Raw genomic sequence first — 19,880 nt, 5'->3', positions numbered from 1 at the left:
ACTCTCCTTTATTTCTTAATTATTTCAGAATTTGGAGGGCAAAGGAGGCTGGACGCCTTAGAAACCCAGCCAGGCAGCCTGGGGCCCCCGAGGCTATGGTTCCGTCTGTCTGGCCGCCACCCTGCAGGCTCTGAAGACAGGCCTGGCTTGCTCAGCTGCCCAGATGGGCGCAGTGCACCCGGGGTGGCCAGTCCGTCCGCCAGCCCATCTGTGCAAAGGCACCTCGGCGACACCACCCAGCAGTCTGGAACCAGCCGGCGGTGCCGGGGAGGTGGCTGGTGACCTGGATGAAAGCCAGAGAAACCCACCTTGACCAGCACAGGATCCGCCCTCCCTCTGTCCTCTCCTGAAGGGTCCGCTGGGTCCCCCGGACTCCAAGTGCCCACAGAGACTCGCGGGGAGCTCTACCCATCCCCCCCCACATCAAGAAGAGAACATTTTAAAAATGTTTTTATTTAATTAAAAAAAAGACAGAACTAACAACCCAAAACCAGTAGTAGGTACAGGATTCACAGGTGCTTAACTGGCGAAACACACAGGGGCTGGCTGGAGAGGGCGGTGGGATGGGAGGGGGCGGGCACAGGCCACCGGGTCCCCCCCCTCGAAGGACGCAAGGTCTCAGACTGACAGGTGGCAGGGAGCCAGTCCGCCCACATCCCCAGGCAGGCCTGGCTGAGAGGGGGTGAGCGGGGGTGGGGGGTGGAGGGGTGCGGGGGGGACCAGGGCCGAGTGAGCGGCCAGGAGCCGGGGGAGCAAAGCTACGAAGACCAGGGGCGCTGAGGTGGTTCTGCTCCTTGCTCTTCTGTCCTTTGTTGCTTCTTTCTGCTCTTTCTTGGTCCCTAGAGCGGGCCCCACATTCTCTGCCTGGGACTGGGCAAGAGGTAGGAATCACTAGAACACGGCTTTCTCCGATGACGTCCAGGGCAGCAGGTGCGGGCGGGTGACCGACGTGGAAGAAAGGGCTCGGCTGCGTCGCTTCGGGAAGGGACAGAAGAGCCTGGGGACCTCGCTGGGCGATGGGTTCCCAGATCTTGCCCCCTTCCTTCGAGCCTGGTGAGACAGTGTCATGGATGGGGTGGGGGGGTGTGGCTGCGGCGGGGGCAGGACGGGCCGGGGTGGCCCGCGGTGGCGCAGGCCACGAGCCCTGACATCCAGCATTCACTGCGGCACATGCTTGGACCAACCACCACACGAAGCCAACCTCGACGGCAGGACGGGGTTTCGAGCAAGCACAGAGGGGCCCCAGCACACCGCGCCTCAGCTGGCCCGTGTCCGGGGCTGTCGGGTCGGGGGGGGGGTCCCCGCGGAGATCTCCTCTTGGGGGCAGGGGTGTGGAGGAGGATGGCGATGACCGTGACCCAGATCTGAACTCCTAGGGGTGGGGTCCGCCCCAGGGGGTCGCTGAGCAGGTGGCTGAGGTAAGAATGTGCTTGTCACATCTAAGTATGACAGCTACCGGGACCCCAGACGACCGCTCGAGATGGGATTACCAAGTCTCAAAAAGTAAGAAAGGAGTTGTCTTTAGAAAGCACGTGTTTTTATATAAAAGAAGGGGAGCTCCCGGTTCTGGAAAGGTTTTCTTGGGAACCCACACAGGCTTCCACGTTCTCCGCTTGCTTGGGGAGGGTGCAGGGAGGGGGAGATGGTTGCGCCCCGCAGCCGTGGAACCGCCCCCAGGATCCCCAGCGCGGAGATGTCCCTCTCAGGCCCAGGAGGTGGGGAAGCAGAGCACGGCCACCTCGGCCACCTCGGCCACCTCGTCCCAACTCCCCCGGCTGAGCCCTTGGTCGTCGGGTGGTGGCAAGACAGATCACGATCCTAGGAGTCGGGGAGGGGGGCTGCTGCTGCCTCTTTTAGGGCGAAGAAATGACCGTCACTTGCTCTCCTGGCCTTCACTGGCAATAAACCATGATTCATGACCACTTGGGAAATGGATGTTTGTTCGGAGTTTTTGGTCGCTGTTCACCCTCGGGTCTTCCTTTCTTGTACAGAAGTTCGGGCTCCTGTTGCCAAACACCAGTGGGGGTGGGGGTGGGGGTCTGGCCTTTCCTCTCCCCGAGGAGGGACCGAGCTGCTCCCCGGCTCGGTGGGGAGGGGCACAGCAAGAGGCCATATGGCCACCCATCCTCGGACCCGTGGAATCTTCCAGACTCTCAGATACCGTCAGCATGTTCCGCCCTTTCAGTGGGAGGCAGAAACTTCTCAAAGCGGGTGGGAATGCCGGCAACAGACTCTGGCCTTGGCCTCACACCCAGGCCAGCCAAGGCCTCCCCGCCTCTGCGGATTGTTCCACAGGCCTCGGTCTCCTCGGGTTGAGGGAAGCTGGGCCCAGAACAGCACAAAGGCCAAAGCACCAGTTGGCCACAGGGCTTTCTCCTCAGGATCGCTGTTGTTTCAACAACTGGCCACTGTCAGACAGAGACAGAGAGAGAGAGAGAGAGAGAGAGAGAGAGAGATGGACAGGAAGGGGGCAAGTTTCGGCTTCCTCGATGCCCGGCTCACGGACACGGAAACCCCAGGTCAGAAGCAGCTGACCAGCGTCCAAGGCTCCCGTGCGCCTGCTGGAAGCCCTCCCAGCGGCCCCGCACCCGGCCGGGGAGGGGGGCCCGAAAGCCCATTCTTCTGGCAAGATTTGTTTCCAAGAGGAGATAATGGCTCAATTTTGTTTTCCCGGGTTGAGCAAGGCCGTGCAGCCTCAGGAGATTTCAGAATCCCGGGGCATCCAACACCTTTTTTGGGGGGCAGATAAAGTCAGCCTTCTGCTTTCCATTCCCGGCTCCCGGGGCTTCCCTCCAAGCCAGCCCAGCCCCTGCCACTTTCTGGAGACCCAGGGAGGGGTTGGGTTTGGCATCAGTCCATGGCTGGTCCATCTTAAGGGTCAGGTGCCCTCCTGTGGGATCCAAACGGCTGTTCTGGGGAGAGTCCGGTGCGAAGAGAAAGGGGCAGCTCACACGGGGGTCGTCCGCCGGTTCAGCATGCTGACGTGCAAGCCTTCCTTCAGGTCCTGCTGGAAGAAGTCATGCACCTGCAGGAAGCTGGCCTCCTGGTCGGGGCTGTAGCTGGCGGCGGTGGTCACCTTCAGGGGCTCCCTGGACAGCGTGTACATGGACAGCTCGCCCATGGGGATGGCCCCGGTGATCTTCAGGCCCACCGGAGACGCTGCCCGCGACGGAGAGGCCTCGGTGGACCTCGAGCTGGACCGCGAGCGTCGTCGCCGGTACCTGTAGCTCGGCATCCTGGCGTAGGGAGACGAGGAGGGAGCCTTCAGGAACTCCCGTTTGGTCTTAAATCTCAACTCTTTATTTTTCTCAATGTAAATGTTTACCGCCAGGACACCCACGGTCTCGGCCACGATGAAGGACAGCGCTCCGAAGTAAAAAGACCAACCGTAGTTGTAATGGTTTTTCTTGTCTTCATCGCGCTTGTCGCTGGGGTCACCCGTGTTGCTGGAAATGTAGACGATGATGCCGATGATGTTACTGAGGCCTGAAAGAGAAGCAGAAGAGGGGGCGGGGGGGCGAGGTGGAGGTTAGGCCCCCAGCTGGACAAGCAGAGGAGGGGCTGGTGGCCACACTCCCTTGGATATATTCTGGTGGTGAACTTTTCTTTTAAGTGATTAGTTTGGAATGGGCAATAAAGTCAAAGTTTAGATAAAAGACAAGCACTTTGTTACCCAGTTCCCTTCCTGAAGGCGGCTACTGTTTTTATATCATGGTTATATCCCGTCTCTCTCTCTCCCTCTTCTTCCCTCTCCTTCCTTCCCTCCTTTTTTCTCTCTTTCACACACACATACACACCTATTTTTTCTTTTTTTCTTTTTTTAAAGATTTATTTATTTATGATATACATAGAGAGAGAGAGAGAGAGAGAGGCAGAGACACAGGAGGAGGGAGAAGCAGGGTCCATGCTGGGAGCCCAACGCGGGACTCGATCCCAGGACTCCAGGATCACACCCTGCGCCAAAGGCAGTTGCTAAACCGCTGAGCCACCCAGGGATCCCCTATTTTTTTTTCTTTGCACAATACTCTTCATCCCCTTGCTTCTTCATGGAATAGTCCACCTAGTAGACCTATGTCAGGACACAGGGACCTGTCTGTCTTTCTAAGTGCACGTGGCACCTGCCGTGTGGACATCTGACCAAGCGTCTGCTGTGGACATTCAGGGAGCTCCCAGCCCTCTGCTATGACAAAGTTGTCACGGACACATGGACATCCCTGTGTCCACACCATTGCACATATGCACGAGTACAACTTCGAGACGAATTCCTTGATGTGAAACTGTTGCCTCATTGGGTATGTGCATTTAAAAACCTAAAAATAAGCTTTCAGGATGTTAGATTTATTGCAAAGTTGTGAGGATAGTACAGAGAGTTCCTTTCTACCTCCTTACCCAGTTTCCCCCATGAACATCTTACATTACCGGGTACATTTGTCACAACCAGGAAACCCCCCCATTACGTTACTGCTCACTACCCTCCAGGCTTTCCTTGGATTTCACTGAGGTTTCCACTGGTGTTCTTTTTTCTGTTCCAGGATCCATCCAGGATACCATGTTGTGTTTCATGTTTTGAATTCAGAGTTACTGCCCAAGTGCCTTCCATAGGAGCATAAAATGTCTCAAACAAAATGTTGAAAATGTCTCAACAGCCTATAGTTTGTTACGTGAAACTGCTGGATCTTTGCCAATCTGAGAGGTGAGGTACAGCCACCTGTTGCGGTCTTTATTTGATTTAATCTTTCTAAAAAGTTCATTTATTTATGAGAAAGGCACACAGGGAGAGGCAGAGGGAGAAGCAGGCTCCCCACAGGGAGCCCGATGTGGGACTCGATCCCAGGATCACAACTTGACCCAAAGGCAGAGGCTCAACCACTAAGCCACCCAGGCGTCCCCAATTTAATCTTATTATAAGTGAGGTTACATAGAGCCAAGCTGCCTGGGTTTGAATCCCAGTTCTACCAACTATCAGCTGTGGAAATTACTCAGCTTCCTGTGTCTCAGGACTCTCATGTGCAAAATGGGAATCCCAGTGCTATGTGGGGTAGACGTGAGGATTAAGTGAGCTAATATATACAAAGCACCACAGCACCTGGCACACAGTGAGCATGCTGTACATTCCATTATAACCCATTGGGTTTTATTGTAAAGCGGTGTGTCGTGTGCTCTATGCCCTGCCCACGTCCTTGGTCCATTTGCCAATAGGCAGTGATCCCGGGGTGGATGGTGTGCTTCAGGTTCTCCCAGCCTTTGAACCGTATGCCTCTCCCCAGGCTCTGACCATTTTCCACCTTAAATACTTTATGGACCTAAATCACCTTACTGCTGGGGTTGGAGTGGTCTGGAGCTGGGCTCGATACGTGACCCCTGGCCTGCCACTGCCTTGGCCCATGATCCATAACCCAGGAGTAAACGGGAACAAATGAACATTGCCTTGCTTGTCTGCCAGGATTGCTCCTTGTTGTCACTGCCTCCTCTCCTCTCTGGACCCATGCTTTTAGCTGATCGTCCCTGGGCCCCGGGACTCCGCAGTTCCTCTGGTGACCCAAAGCATCTGGATATGGCTTTGTATGCTTCCTCCTGGGGAAATGGGCAGCTGCAGAGAGCACCTCACTTTGGAGGCTGACAGTGCTGGGTACAGCCTGTGTCTTTGCCACCATGTGACTTCAGGGAAGCCACCCGGGCCTGACTGCTTCCTCAGAATCTGGGATGATGTGGTTGTGCTCACGGAGCATCTGGCACCATGGCCTTAATGTGTGGTAGCTGGTGTTATTGCCTCTCTTCTTTTCCTTCTTTCCCGGGAAAGGAAAGGGGACAGTACTCCAGCTTCATGGCAGGGACTTCTCCAATGGTTTACACCTTCAGAAATCTGGGGGCTCATGGGACACCTGGGTGGCTCAGTGTTGGGCATCTGCCTTTGGCTCAGGTCATGATCCTGGGGTTCTGGGATCGAGTCCCACATCAGGCTCCCTGAAGGGAGCCTGCTTTTCCTTCTGCCTATGTCTCTGCCTCTCTCTGTGTGTCTCTCATGGATAAATAAATAAGATCTTAAAAAAAAAAAAAAGAAATCTGGGAACTCAAAGGAGGAGAGAGAATGGGATGTGCCCTTGTCCTTCCACCTCTGCTCCTGGAGGGGACAATAAGGAAAGGGATGGGGACCTGGCCAAGAAGGAGACCCTACACTCAGGTTCTCCTTGCCAACACACACATGCACACCTTGCACCCTTGACCACACATACAGCCTCTCAGACACACACACACATATACACATTATTTATTGCCTTGGAAGGATGCAAAAGTGGAAGTGATGGAGAGGAAGGAGCAGAAGAAGCTGGTTGACAGATTTTGAACTTAACTTGACAGATTTTGAACTTCCCTTAACTGCTTTGGCTCTTCTCTCTCACAGAGAAACTGTGAGGAGAGGACAAGATGGGATTGGACACTGTGAGGCCCCTCCACCCCCTCCCCTGTCCCTGCTGCCATCCTCAGAGAAGGAAGCAAGACCACTAATGACCACCAATAACCACCGCCATTATTGGGATCCCCATTGTCATCATCATGGGACCTCCTGACTGTTTTAGGATGCAGAGCCCAGGCCAAGCTAGGGCAGCCCTACTAGACCAGGGTAAGAAAAAAGATGCTTTGAAAGCAAGAACACTGTTAAGGCCTTGCAAGGAGCTATGGTAACAATTTCGGAAAGAATTACTGAACTCAGGGCGCCTGGAAGGCTCAGTTGGTTAAGCATCTGCCTTGGGCTCAGGTTGTGATCCCAAGGTCCTGGGATGGAGCCCTGAGTCTGGCTCCCTGCTCCCTCTGCACCCCCACTCTGGTGCTTGCTCCCTTGCTAGCTCTCTCTCTCTCAAATAAATAAATAAAATCTTAAAAAAAAAAAGAATCACTGAACTTTGTAACAGATCTCAAGCTTATTTACTAGAAGGCCTAAGACATCAGGCGGGTCCTGTTTCTCCTGTCAGGGATCCTTGATGCAAGTTGATCTGAACTCCACAGGTGCTGCCCGGAGCCTCCAGGATGCCACTGGCCAAATTCTGCCCTGGCAGGTGCCCCCTCAAGACTCCTCTGGAGACTCAGGCCAGGAAACCTGGGCTCTTCTCCTGGACTCTGTGTATGCACCTGCCGGCCACTAACCAGCTGTGGGACCCACTTCCGGCCTGGATTTTTTTCCATGTCTGCAGTGGCAAGAAATGTCCTGAAGTGTCTCCATCGAGGTTCAGAGGAGCGACAGTGTGAAGGGGGCAGGGGGTGTGTTACTGTCACCCACAGCTCTGTCGGTTTTCACTGGGTCTCACTCAGTGGGAAGGCTCCCTGCCAGTTCTGTACCCCCTTCACTCTGTCCTCACCTGGTCAGTTCCTTTAGGTACTGGCTTCCCTGGGTACCTCCCTGGCCCCCTATTCAGCCAGGCTTCCCCGTTCCAGGCTGCAAGGCCCCAGCACCGCGCCTTTGTGGCACTTTGCACACTCGGACTTACTTATTTTTTTGGTCAAGGTGAAATTCACTTAACACAAAGTAACCCTTTAAAGCTCATAATTTAGTGGCATTAATACATCTACAATGTTGCACACTCACCACCGTTACCAAGTTCCAGAATATTTTTCATCATGCCTAAGGGAGACCCCGTGCGGGTCGAGCAGTCGCTCCTCACTCCCTGCTCCAGCCTCCACACGTGGACTTTTGAGATCCATCTCGAATGATGACTTTATGTCTGTCCCGCTCCGTCCCCGCGCTGCCCTGTGCACGCACCGGGATGCACACCCTGTGCGGGGGGAGCAGGGCCGGCGGCTCACCTGCAGCCACAAAGAGGATGCCCGCGCTGAGGACGATGTTGTTCCTGCGGCTGTAGAACCTCCCGGCGCCGATGCAGAGGCCGCCGAGCAGCAACAGGATGGTGCTGAGGATGGGGAAGACGCTGGAGGCGCGCACGATACCTGGGGTGGGCAGGAGACAGAGCAGAGGGCAGTGAGATCGCCTGCCATCCTGGGCACGGCCACGGGGGCCCTTCCCCTGACACTGAACGTTCCCATCCGGCCCTGGGGATCACGGTGGGTTGGGAGCTGACCGGGTGGGGGCAGCTGGACCAGACTGGAGTCACCTCTGCCCACAGCTCATGTAGGCCCTCCATGGGCGTGGGTCACGCTTCTGCTGGCCCGAAGGCAGGCAAGCTTGGTGGCATCAGGGAGCTACAATGACAGCCAGGAAAACACTGGTTTGCCTTCCATTCAGAGGATACTGCACAGCGCACGGAGCCTTTCACGGACACCATCTCTAAGAAGCCTCTAGAGGGCTGGGAAGTGGTGTCCACAAGCTTCAGCTCTGATGGGTAGCTGAGAGCACAGGATTTGGCATCAGGTGGGTCTGGGTCTGCTCTGTGACCTGCTGGTTATGTGGCTTTGGTCAAATCACCTCTCCTGAAAATGAGCTTCCCCATTTGTGGGAAGCAATTCAGAGTAGTGCCGACATCCTCTGGTCGGTTTTGTACGTCTAAGGGGCTTAGCACAGGGCCCGGCCGAAGCACACACGTCCTAAGTGACGGCTTTAATCTCTACCATCTGCATCACTGTCATCACCCCCAGGTGACAGACAGGGGTGCGGAATCACAGGACCTCCTGAGGCCACAGAGGAGGAAGTAGCTGACCAGTGGGACATACGCGGACCTCGCTGTCCGGCAGAGCTGGGTTTGCACACTTGCTCCCCATCGACTAGGGGGATGACCAGGGCAGCTGACTCAGTCCCCTCTTATATAACCTGGGGAGAATCGTCATACCTATCGGTGGGGGTTGCATTATGCCCCACTTCCCGCCCCCGGATGTGACCAAGTCCTAACCACGGGTACCTAGGAATGACTTTTGTTTGGAGAAAAGGTCTTTGCAGATGTGATTTAATTAAGGATCTCAAGAGGACACCATCCTAGGTTAGGGTGAGGATTCCCATCCGGCCCTGGGGATCACGGTGGGTTGGGAGCTGACCGGGTGGGGGCAGCTGGACCAGACTGAAGTGGTGGCTCCCGGCCTGCTGGTTACTCCCTGCAGGACACCAGGTGGCCTGGAGTCACCTCTACCCATAGCTCTGCTCATTGAACCCAAATCCAATGACAAGCACCCTCGTAAGAAGAGGAAGAGTCGCGGGCGGAAGACGAGGCCCACAGGGGAGAAGACAGAGGCAGAGAAGGGAGTGAAGTGGCCCCAGTGGAGGAGAGCCACCAGACTCTGGGGGAGGCAAGGACAGATGCTCCCCCGGGGGCTGTGGAGGGAGTCCAGCCCGGCCAGCCTCGCACTGTGAGAGGGGAAGTTCGCAGTAAATTCCCATTGTTTTAAGCCACCCTGCGTGTGGAATTTGATCATGGTGGCCCTAGGAAAAGAATACACTATGTGCACTTCGTAGGGGTTCAGGTGATGCCGGTCCCTCTTCCTTGGCGTCTGGCTGGGAGGAAGACCAGGAGGAAGGGCAGTGGGGCATCGGGAGGAGCCCCTGGCTCAGCCTCCCTGATGCGCCCGCAGGTCTCCCAGCTCTGCAGAAATCCTAGCTACGTGGACCTCGGTGGCCCCAGCAGGGGACAGTGAGCCAGGGGAGCCCTCGCAGGCGCCAACCCCTGAGCCGGCTGAGCCAGTTTGTGGCCTCTCAGCCTCTGAAGGCAGCATTTGTCTCCTTTCTTGTAAGGCCACCAGTGTGTGCCCTGCTTCACAGAGGGGGCTTTGTTGGGGGCATTAAATAAAGCTCTTCTCTCCAGCACCTCCTCCTCCTTCCTCCCTTCTCGCAGCCACAGGCCCCGGGAGGTTTCCCGTGGGCTTTGGGAACATGCCTCTGAGCCATGCTGGCCAGAAAACCTGGGATCGGCTCCCCTTAGATGTCCTTGTTCCGCTGACGGGTCGGAGGGGCTGGGGAGAGGAAGCCCAGTGCATCTAAGGTCCCTGAGGTCAGACGTGGCTCAGAGCCACCCACCCTGCCCAGGTAAGTCACGTGAGGACCTGTCCTTTGCCACACGGGCTCATCCCAGAGTTCCGGATGTGCAGATGCCAGCGGGGGCTGCTGTGGACACTGGTGCAGGTCGGTCACGCAGAGCTGAGGCACGAGCAGGGCTGAGGTCCAGCCCATGCCTCCTGGCCAGATCAAGCCCCGGCGAGAACCTGTGTCTGTCTAGAGGATGGGCGTCTCCTTCTAACGTACCCTCAGGCACACCATGGCCTCCCAGCGGCCCTGACACCAGCACTGAGGGGCTTAGTGCAGAAATTAGCTACCTAATGGGAAGTGCAGAACCTGGGGAAGAGGCACCAGACACGGGGCAGGGGGGACGGGATTTCTGGGGCCAGAGAGGCTGGTGGAAAAGACATGGCGGGTAGGGTGTGGGCCGGTGACCCCTCGAGCCCCACACCTGCCTGTGGATCCACAGACCAGTGGAGGGGGGCACTTCAGAGCCCCAAGGCTGGAGGGAATCCCTGTGACAGTTACGGAACTCAGTGCACAAGCCTGGTTTCTCCAGAAGACTTCAGAATGCGTGACCTGCAGCTTGACCTCATTCTTGAGTTGCCGAAGACAGGGTATGAGAAGCACAGCCCCACAGTATCCCGTGGGATACCCCACGCCTGGACCAGCTGCCACTCCAACAGGCTCTCTCACAGGCAGACACCATGGAACCTTCTGTGACCTTCTCTGACCTACCTGTTCTCCACTGGAATGTCAGCAGCAGGATGCAGAGCTCTGTTTTGGTCACTGCTGTACCCCACATGCCTAATAGGGTGCCTGGCAGGTAGTAGGCCCATTATCACTTTCTGCTACAGGGTGAATAAATGAACTCTCATGGCGCCTTGTCTCACTCTGCTGTGTGTCTACATATTGTCAGGATCACAACAGTGTGGGGACCAGAGGACTGAATACTGGGAATCAGGGGGGATGGCCATGGCGACCATGACCTTGGCCTGTCCCGGGATGTCGCCTGCTTCCTCTGGCTGAAGCTCACAGGTACCTGCACTCTGAGCCTCGTTTCAGGGCCGGTCCTCTGTTTCTGCAGCCCCTGAGTGGAAAAAACCACCTCCCTGTGGGAGAGTTAGGTCTGCCCTCCTCCCCAGTTGCCTCAGCAGCTGGAGCTGCAGGCCCCGAAGCCGTCACCTCTTCTCTTCCTTGGGCATCTCCACGCTCATGAATGAACCCGCTGGTCCCCCCACGGTGCACACACGTGAGGAACCCATTTCCTTCCCAAGTGAGCTTTGGCTGATGTTCGGCCGTCACCATCAATTTGGGAAAATCGCTGCTGGGCCCCCGCGAGCCCCCGTGGCCCCCAACCTCAGGCATCACCGGTGGAGTTTGAGGACCGCAGGAGCCTGACCCTAGACGGGAGAGTGTGCCGCACATCCCAATTTGCCCCTCTTGATCCTTGCTCCAGCTTTCTGATCCTGCCCCGGCCCCTGGGAGGCACAAGCCGTGCAGATGGGAGGAGGGTGCAGGCGGGAGTGTTAGCCCCTCAGCTTCCTCCCTGGGGCTGTGGTGAGGCGGCTTCGTTCCTTCCTAAAAGCCACCGCTCCTGCCAGGCAGTCCTGTCCTCACGGCTTCTCTCTTCCAAGCTCCCAGACCTGCTTTCCTCACCTGCTCATGCCCGGGAGTGAGGGCTCCTTTCACTGCTGGCACTGGTGTCCTCACCATCCAGGCAAGTTTTCTTATACCCTGCCCACACCTTTGTAAACAGTCCTTCACTGGATACCCTTCGGTCACCCCATCTGAGCAAAGCATCTGCTTCCTGCTGGGACCGCAAAGAGCTACATCGTCTGATATCTGGACTGATGGTCATGAGAATAATCCAGAAAGAGATTGCAGGGCTCTGGGGATGAAGAGGGAACGAGGGCAGGGAGGAATAGAGGAAGAGCCAGTGCCGATGTCCATAAAGTAAGTTCAAGAAGGAAATGGGGAAGGGATGGTTTGTCTCTCCATGCCTCACTCCTCACAGCTCCAGGGATGGTCAGTAGGGCAAATCTGCCCTCAGAGCCTCAAGAACCCCCCGGTTGCCCTGAGTAGGACAGAGAATGGCAGTTCTGAGTCAGGGTTGGTTCCCAGGTGAGCCATCCCAGCCGGGCTGAGCAACCAGGGGCTGCCCTGGATGGCTGCTCAGGCTACACACTGTACAATACCAAGGGTGTCATTTATACCATTGTCTATGTAAGTGGTATTCCTTGAGCCGTACGTAGGCTGCGTGGCCCTTTGAGGTGGCCCTATGGACTATCATTTGCTTGCTTCATTTTTGGCCTCCAGAAAGCAGAAAGAAAGGGCAGGCAGGAGGAAGAAGAGGTGAGGGAGGAGGGCTGGGAGGTAGATCTGGCCAAATTTTTTCAGATCCTGGGCCCCGCCAGAGCAGCCCAACACTTCCCCAGGCTCCATGGGAACCACGCGCTGCACTGTTTCACCAGATGACTCAGAACCAAAGTCCTTTCTCTTAGAAAAAATAAAAAAGATCCCTAAGCAGGTGCGGAGTGAATTATGCTCCCCCTGAGGAGGCTGGTATCGATTCTCCATAAATGAAGCCAGACCTGGTCCCCTGGGGGTGATGCTGTGAGCAGCTCTGTGTGCGTCTTAGCTAATGCGAGGGGGAAAGTGGCTTCAAAATCGTGCTGTTCTTCCATTTCCAGGCACCTTCCCCAGCTGCGCCTCCATCCGTCCTCCCAAGGAGGTGTTCACAGGCTGAGGGATGAGGTCCAGATTTAAGGTGTGGGATGGGGTTTGTCCTCGTCCAGTATATGCTGTGACTTCCGATCTGGGGGCCCACCGAACCCAGGGCCGGGGCGGAGGCCGTGGCTCCCCCCGCTGGCGCTGAAAGCCAGTAAGGCCCACCCATCGGAGCCCGCGTCTGCCACCCGCCGTGCCTTCTCCTGCAGACCACCAGTGGGGTGTGTGTTTTTTTTCCAGAATGGAAATGCTGGGTGTGTGTGGGGGGTGGGGTGGCTAGGTCCAGTGCTGGCACGGCAATGTCCTTGGGGTGACATAGCCCCCCAGGGATGCTTGGCCGGGGCAAGCCTATGCCGTTAACCCTCACCCCAGGCCCAGCGGCAGTGATCAGCGACTCTGAAAGTAGCCATGACCAGCAGCCCTGGCGCGAGGGGTGCCCACACCCCCATCTGCTCCGCCTCAGCCTCAGTCTCCCCAGGCATGGGCCTATCCCCCAAGTGAGTCCGCTGGGATCCTCAGCATGTCATGGCAGCGCTGGACAAAAGTCCTTCCTCTGAACTAACAATTCTGAATCAGAAAGGGAGAGAAGGGGCATCCAGAGAACAGCACCCCGTTTACCCGCACCCCTCCCCGCTCCACGTACACCAAGGGAGCGGAAGATTCTTGACACTTACGAAGGAGGTACTCGGAGCTGTCGTGGTCATAATCATTGTCCTCTGGGAAGTGATTGATCCGGAAGCAGTGGCCTTTATAGATTCCTGGAGAGAAAGAGCAAGAGGGAAAGACCGTAAATGCTCGGGGGCTCACGGGCCCATTCACTCGGGACTGGCGTACGGCACGTGTGCAGGCCCCGGGCACGGAGAGAGAACGGCCGGCCCTGGCACCCTGGTCTGGTTGGGACGGGCGCGCCCACAGAGAGGGGGCCCCGGAGGTGACCATCTCACTCGGGGGCCTCGTCTGGGCGTCTGGGCGCCTGTAAAAGCGAGAGGCCCGCCATCAAGAACACGCAGGACGTGCGATCCCCTGTCCGGAGTCATCTTGAAAAACCACAAAGAATTTGCCCCTGGGAACAAATTCCCAGCAAGAGGGGGTCTTCTGGGAGGAAGAGGAAGCTGAGGAAACGCAGGGCTGGGGTCAGAGCCTGGGGAGTGGTGGGAAGGTCGGTGGCTGGACTCAGAAGCACCTGTGTGGGGGGAGGGCCTGGGTCTGGGGCAGGTGAGTCCCGATGAAATCCGCCCCGGTGTCTTCCCTCTCCCTTAAACAGCTCTAAGTCCCTCCTAACGCACACACCGTATCTGCACAGCTGGCAGCCTGATTCCAATCCCCTCACTCAGTGTGACGGAGGGAAGAGAACAGGGAGCCAGAGAAAATTCTGGAAAGGCTGACACCGCCTCCTGCCTGGTTTCCCTTCCCCGCTCTGAGAAGTAGCCTCCACAGAGGGGGAGGCAGGACACCCTGGGTCACTTCATAACCACAGGAGGAGAGGTCAGTCTTTCCTTCCAGAAGCTTCTGACCAGCTCTCCCAGCCCCTGCTGCCCCGCAGTCTGGGAACGCCCAGCACAGAACTGGACGCAGGTGGGGAGCAGGACGCACGGGGTGTCAGGCCCTGCCCTGCCAGCCAAGCCCCTTGTGCCCGGCTCAGCCTCCCCGCTTCTGCAAGGAGCTCTTGACAACACTGCGTGGCTGGGGCTGGGGCGGTTTCCAACTGGGGCCAATTCTTGTTCTGCAGCTGCTGCCAAGCGTCCCGCTGGCCTCCCACAGCCCAGCCTCACCTCTCGGGTGGAGGCACAACGTGAGGCGCCAGGCCTGCGCCAGCCCGGCATCCATCTCTCGGCGCCTCCAAAGGAGAGGGGCCACTGACGAGCTCGGGCCACCCCACTCTTCCACCCGTTTACCCGGTAGCAAGCTCCCAGCTGCCTCCCCAGGCCTTCCGCTCGGCCGGGTTCCTTAGCTGCAGCCTCCGGGAAGCCGGGTGCTGGGTGAAGACCCCCGCTTGCTGAAGGCCCTGGGCCTCGAGGGCCCACTGGTGCGCGGGCCGGGTTTGGTCAGGGAATGAGCAGGACGTGCTCTGACAGCGTTCGCTGTGCCAGGCTAAGCAAGAACAACCCCATGGCCTCATCTGTAGAATGGGAACGGCCACAGGCTCTATCTCCTACGGATGTTGGAGGAATCCCAAGAGGCAACACTTGAAAGGCCCTCAGATGAGTCTTGGCCCCGGTGATGGCTCAGGGAAGGCTCGCTGCCACCAGGCCCAGGAAACACCCACCCCTACCGTGCGGGTCCCTACTCAGCGCCTGGGTCGGTGGAGAAGCAGCAGAAGCTGTGAGTGACAGGAAAGAGCAGGAGGGCGCACTGGTGTCAGGATGGCCAGGAGGTGGGCCCCGTGGGGGCCAGAGTGGGCCAGTCACTCTGAGAACAGGGAGCCAGAGAAAATTCTGGAAAGGCTGAGCCCTCCCCTCACTCTGGGCTCCCACACCCCAGAATCTGGATGTTCATGGGATCACAGACCTAGTGTTTTCCAGGCATGGGTGGGCTAGGTGAAGCTCTCTACCCTTCCTCCCTCCCCACTCACATCTCTTTTGGGCCACATTACGGGCCTAAACAAACTGACCAAGTCACACATGCTGTGGGAATGAGTCAAATAGTAAGGGGGTGACAAGGAAAAAGTAAATAATCTCTCTTCAGATTCGTTTTCCGGAGGCCAACCATGTGTATCTTCCCACATCTTTGTCTGTATGCACACCTACACACATACACGTTTGTGAGGTTCCCCCCATTTTTTAAACATTTTAAAAATTATTTATCTATTTTTAAAACGATTTTATTTATTCATGAGAGATATGGAGAGAGGCAGGGACATAGGCAGAGGGAGAAGCAAGGTTCCCTATGGGGAGCCCGATGTGGGACTCGATCCTGGGACCCCGGGATCATGACCTGAGCCAAAGGCAGATGCTCAACCGCTGAGCCACCCAGGTGCTCCCTCCATCAATTACTTTTTAATTGAACATTTTATTTGCAGGTAATGATACCTTTATGGGCAGCTGTAGGAAATAATACATGTTCCCTCCCCCCAGTTTTCCCTCAATGGTAACATCTTGCAAAATTATAGAATCACAACAGGATGCTGTCACGGCCAAAGTCAAGATATAGAACATTTCCACCAGCTGGAGGACCCTTCCTGTTTTTGAGTCACACCCACGTTCCTCTTGCCTCCTCCTTGACCCTCCTTGACTCAGGGCGACCACTAAGCTGTTCTCCATTTGTGCACAATTGTCATTTCAAGGATGTTCTTTCTATAAATGGAATCATACAGCATATAAGCCTTGGGTTTGGCTCTTTTCACCCAGCATCACTCTCTTAAGATTCATCCACATTATTACGTGTATAAACTGTTTCTTTTTATTGCCCAGGATTACGCCACTGCATGGGGTGTACCATGGTTTGTGACGTCAGATTCTAAGAAGCGATTATGCCTGTGATGTCCAGCTATTTCTGATAATGTTGCTGTGTATGTTCACATACAAGTTTTGGGGTGAATCTAAGTTTGCATTTCTCTGAGATAAATCCCCAGGAGTGCAACTGCTGAGTCATACGATAGGTTAGTTTTATAAGAGATTGATAAACCTGATTTCAAGGAGGCCCATTTTTTGAATGGAATTATACAATGCACTTCAATCCATAACCTGTTTTTTTTTTTCATTTAATGGTATGTGCAATACGATGAAAACAGAGAGGGAGACAAACCATAAGAGATGCTGATCTCTAGAAAACAAACTGAGGGTTGTTGGAGGGGAGAGGGGCGGGGAGACGGGGTGACTGGGTGACAGGCATTAAGGAGGGCACGTGATGGAATGAGCACTGGGTGTTCTATGCAACTGATAAATCACTGAGCTCTACCTCTGGAACTAATAAAAAAATAAATAAATACACTTAGAATCTTAAGCAATATGTACAATTATCCTTCCAGGTTAGTACCTATAGATTTAACTAAAAAAAACCCCAAAACCCTTTTGTCTATTTGTAACAAAAAATAAGTTGATACTAATCCAACAGTTGCTAGAACCCCTAGGGAGAAACAGCCTAAAGTCTAGGACAAGAAGGCTTGCTCCGGCACTGATAACGTGAAAGGAAAATATGCATTGGCAGAAATGAGGGAAGAAAAATATTTATATATTCAGTCTGAAAATAAAACTCGGGTTTTGAACTGTTAGCTTGCATATGGATACCTTTGCTCCAAATGCTCCTTCCATATGTTTTGCTAACCTCCACTCTACATTTAGGAGAGAGATTTTATATTTAATGGAAATTGTAAGTAGAGCTCACACTGCCTGACATATCGACTGTATTTGAAAACCCATTGTTCTTAGTGACTGCCTAGCCATCCAGAGTTATGGCTTATCAATTCAACTATACCCAAAAATCCCTTCCTTGGGGCTGTGTGCACACACTGTAGATCCCACCGCGTACAGCTATGCTCAAAGATACATTGAATGCATGCATGCAGTGGTGCACTGACCCCTTTCTCTTTCCTTTCTCCCCTCCTTCCACATCAAGCTCTTACGCACAGATATGCATGGACATTGCTGTGGGCTGGATTATGTCCCCCTGAAAGATGTACTGAAGGCCTAACCCCTGGTACCTGTGAATGTGACTGTATTTAGAACTAGGGTCTTAAAGAGGTCACATTGAATTCAGGTGGGTCCTGAATCCAGCGACTGGTGTCCTTATGCTAAAAAAAAAAAAAAAAAAAAAAAAAGGGAAATGTGGACACAAACACACACAAGCGAGAAGGCCACGTGGAGACAGAAGGAGATACCGCAGTGACGTGTCTACAAACCGAGAGATGCCAAGGGTTGCCCGCAACCACCTAAAGCCAGGGAGAGGCAAGGAAGGATCCTACCAGAGTCTCAGAGGGAGCATGGCCCTGCTGACACCTTGCTTTTGGAGTTTTGGCCTGCACAACTGTGAGGCAAAGCATGTCTGTCGTTCCCAGCCACCCAGTTTGTGACAATGTGTCACGGCGGTCCTAGGAGCTCAGACATGTGTTGTGCTGTGTGTGGGAGAAGATGCCATGGGTGGAGTGCAGCCCTACAGGAAGGAGAAGGTGTCCTGCTCGAGACTGTGTTTTGTCGTCCTGCTCCTCGGTCCACTACAGGAGCCTGGTAGGCAAAGGCTAAAGAGTCAGGTTTCCATCCCCTGTCGTCAGAGTGTGCTGGAAGGAGACTCACGCGGTCTCTCAGGCTCAGGCGTCCAAAGCAACTTTGCAGCCATCTGGCACATGTCCCCATCAAGGCCCTGAATCCTCTCCTGATTATCTCCCATTTTGGTAGCTGCCAGCCACGGGGACCTCATTACCTCCCCAAGGCATTCCATTTTTAAACAGCTCTAACTCTGAAGTTCCCAAGAACTTCAAAAAACTCCATAAAACTCTATCCACGGTGCTACTCATGATCCCTGGGAATAAAAGAATCTCTATCATGCGCGGACCCTTCGAGTCATTGAAGAGAAGAATTGTGTCTGACAGGATGGAAGCAGAAAGCTACTTTTCCAGTTGCCCAGGATTTGCAGGTGAGGCCCAAAGCTGAGGACAAAGGATGGCCTACAGCTGCCGACAGCTGAGACCAGCCCACTCCCCTTGCAGGCCTCATCAACAGGCAGGAAGCCTGACCCCCATCCCCATCAGCCCTAGTCTAAAGAAAGGGGGGCCGTGAAGAAGGCACCATTGTTTTTCGTGCATGGAGAGTGAAAGAGGTTGCTCCCTTCCCCTAGAGTCAAGGATTTGGGTATTTCCCTTAAATGAATGCCTTCTCTAGGTCAAACATCTTCAATTCCTTCAGTCTTTTCTTTATTGATGGTTCCAAGAGACTACTCTAGCCTAGCTCCTTTCTTTGGGTCAGCTTCCAACTCTCAGTGCCCAGAAACACAGCTTCCACCACCAAACCCAATGTTTCAGAGCACAGCGGGGCTGTTCCCTCCTCTCCTCTGGACTCTATGCTTCTGTTAATGGGACCTGGTGTCAACTCCGGCTGTCAGGAGTTTTTCTCAAGACCTGGCTCACCTTCCCCAACTTGCTTTTGTTGAATGGAGTGTTTATTCCTAGCGACTTCACAGTTATCCCTGTCAAATTTAATTTTGTTAGTGTTGGCCCAAGGCATTTGATAGGGAGAAAATTACTGGCTGACGTGAGAGGTAAGAGAGAAAGCCATTTCCAATCCACTTCACGTCCTCTCTCTCTCCACGAACAGGCTATTTGCCACGTTATCTATTAAGTGATATTTAGGGTGGTTAATTATGAGATGCTGGACAGGCCACATTGCAGGAATACTGAGGCATTCCTGAGGTCACTGGCCTGTGATGACTCGATCCTTCCTGAGGGTCAGGAAACCATTGGTGTGAGAGACTTTGTTCATCACATGGGCCCAGGCGAGTTATTTCGTCTATAAAACTCAGGAACTGGGCCGGAGGGAGCCTCTCCTACTCTAAGACTCGAGGACTATTTTGTGCAGAAAAGATAAGAGTGCGTGCATATGTTAACACAGCCATTCGTCTACGTACATCATAGACTGCTTTTGTTAAAGGTATTTGTAAAGGCATAGGAAACATCTGGAAAGAAATAACCTTAAAAATGTGCAGCGTTTAACTTCTGGGTGATAGGGTTATGAGCGAATTAACGTTTTCTTCTTTACATTTTCTTCTGAATTTTTTTTTGCAGGGTCTGGAAAAGCAAAGCACCGGAACCTTTGATTCTTGGCGAATTTGTGATGGTCCTTCTGGAATGACCACGAGTGCGCTCGGACGTGGCTGAGCTGGTGAGTGGGGTGTAGAACTGGGTGGGGGGGGGTGCGAGCGTTGTGGACGGCATTGTAGCCTCTCGTGGGTGAGCGTCCCCTCTGTGCTGTGCTGCTCATGCCCGGGTTGTGCCCCTCTATGCAGTCGGGGTGGGCAGCCCCCCACGACTTGGGGGTGGGTGGGGAGGTTATGGGGAGGTAGGACTTTCCAGGCTACCACCAGGAAAACCCCCGCAAAACGAGAGGAGTCGGTCGCTGTGTGGGTCATCTCAGGAGGGCCAGCCTCTGACATAAGCCCCCGTAACGGGCCACTTCAGAGGTCTATTGTCATTAGGAGAATCCTAGAGAAGGGACTTAGAGGGTGACAACATGGTGATCATTCACGTACTCCTCCATCGTGTGCAAAGCATTTCCGTAAGTATGACTTCATTCGA

At 54.7% G+C, this 19,880-nt stretch overlaps 1 protein-coding gene across 1 annotated transcript in view; it reads right to left on the bottom strand.

Annotated features, from left to right (window-relative positions):
- Positions 1-433: 433 nt before the first annotated feature.
- The window catches only part of CACNG4 (calcium voltage-gated channel auxiliary subunit gamma 4), a 60,273-nt gene continuing 40,826 nt past the window's right edge, over positions 434-19,880 (bottom strand). The window contains exons 2-4 of the mRNA XM_025436668.3: positions 13,333-13,416; positions 7,798-7,938; positions 434-3,486 (exon numbers count right to left, since the gene is read on the bottom strand). Coding sequence (XP_025292453.1) covers positions 2,948-3,486; positions 7,798-7,938; positions 13,333-13,416 — 764 coding nt within the window. The 3' untranslated portion in view covers positions 434-2,947. The remainder of the gene's footprint in view (positions 3,487-7,797; positions 7,939-13,332; positions 13,417-19,880) is intronic.

The sequence above is a fragment of the Canis lupus genome, chromosome 9 (genome assembly GCF_003254725.2).
Source record: "Canis lupus dingo isolate Sandy chromosome 9, ASM325472v2, whole genome shotgun sequence".
Classification (NCBI taxonomy): Eukaryota; Metazoa; Chordata; class Mammalia; order Carnivora; family Canidae; genus Canis; species Canis lupus.
The sequence above is the reverse complement of the archived record's forward strand: the minus strand, read 5'-3'. Positions and strand labels throughout refer to the sequence as shown.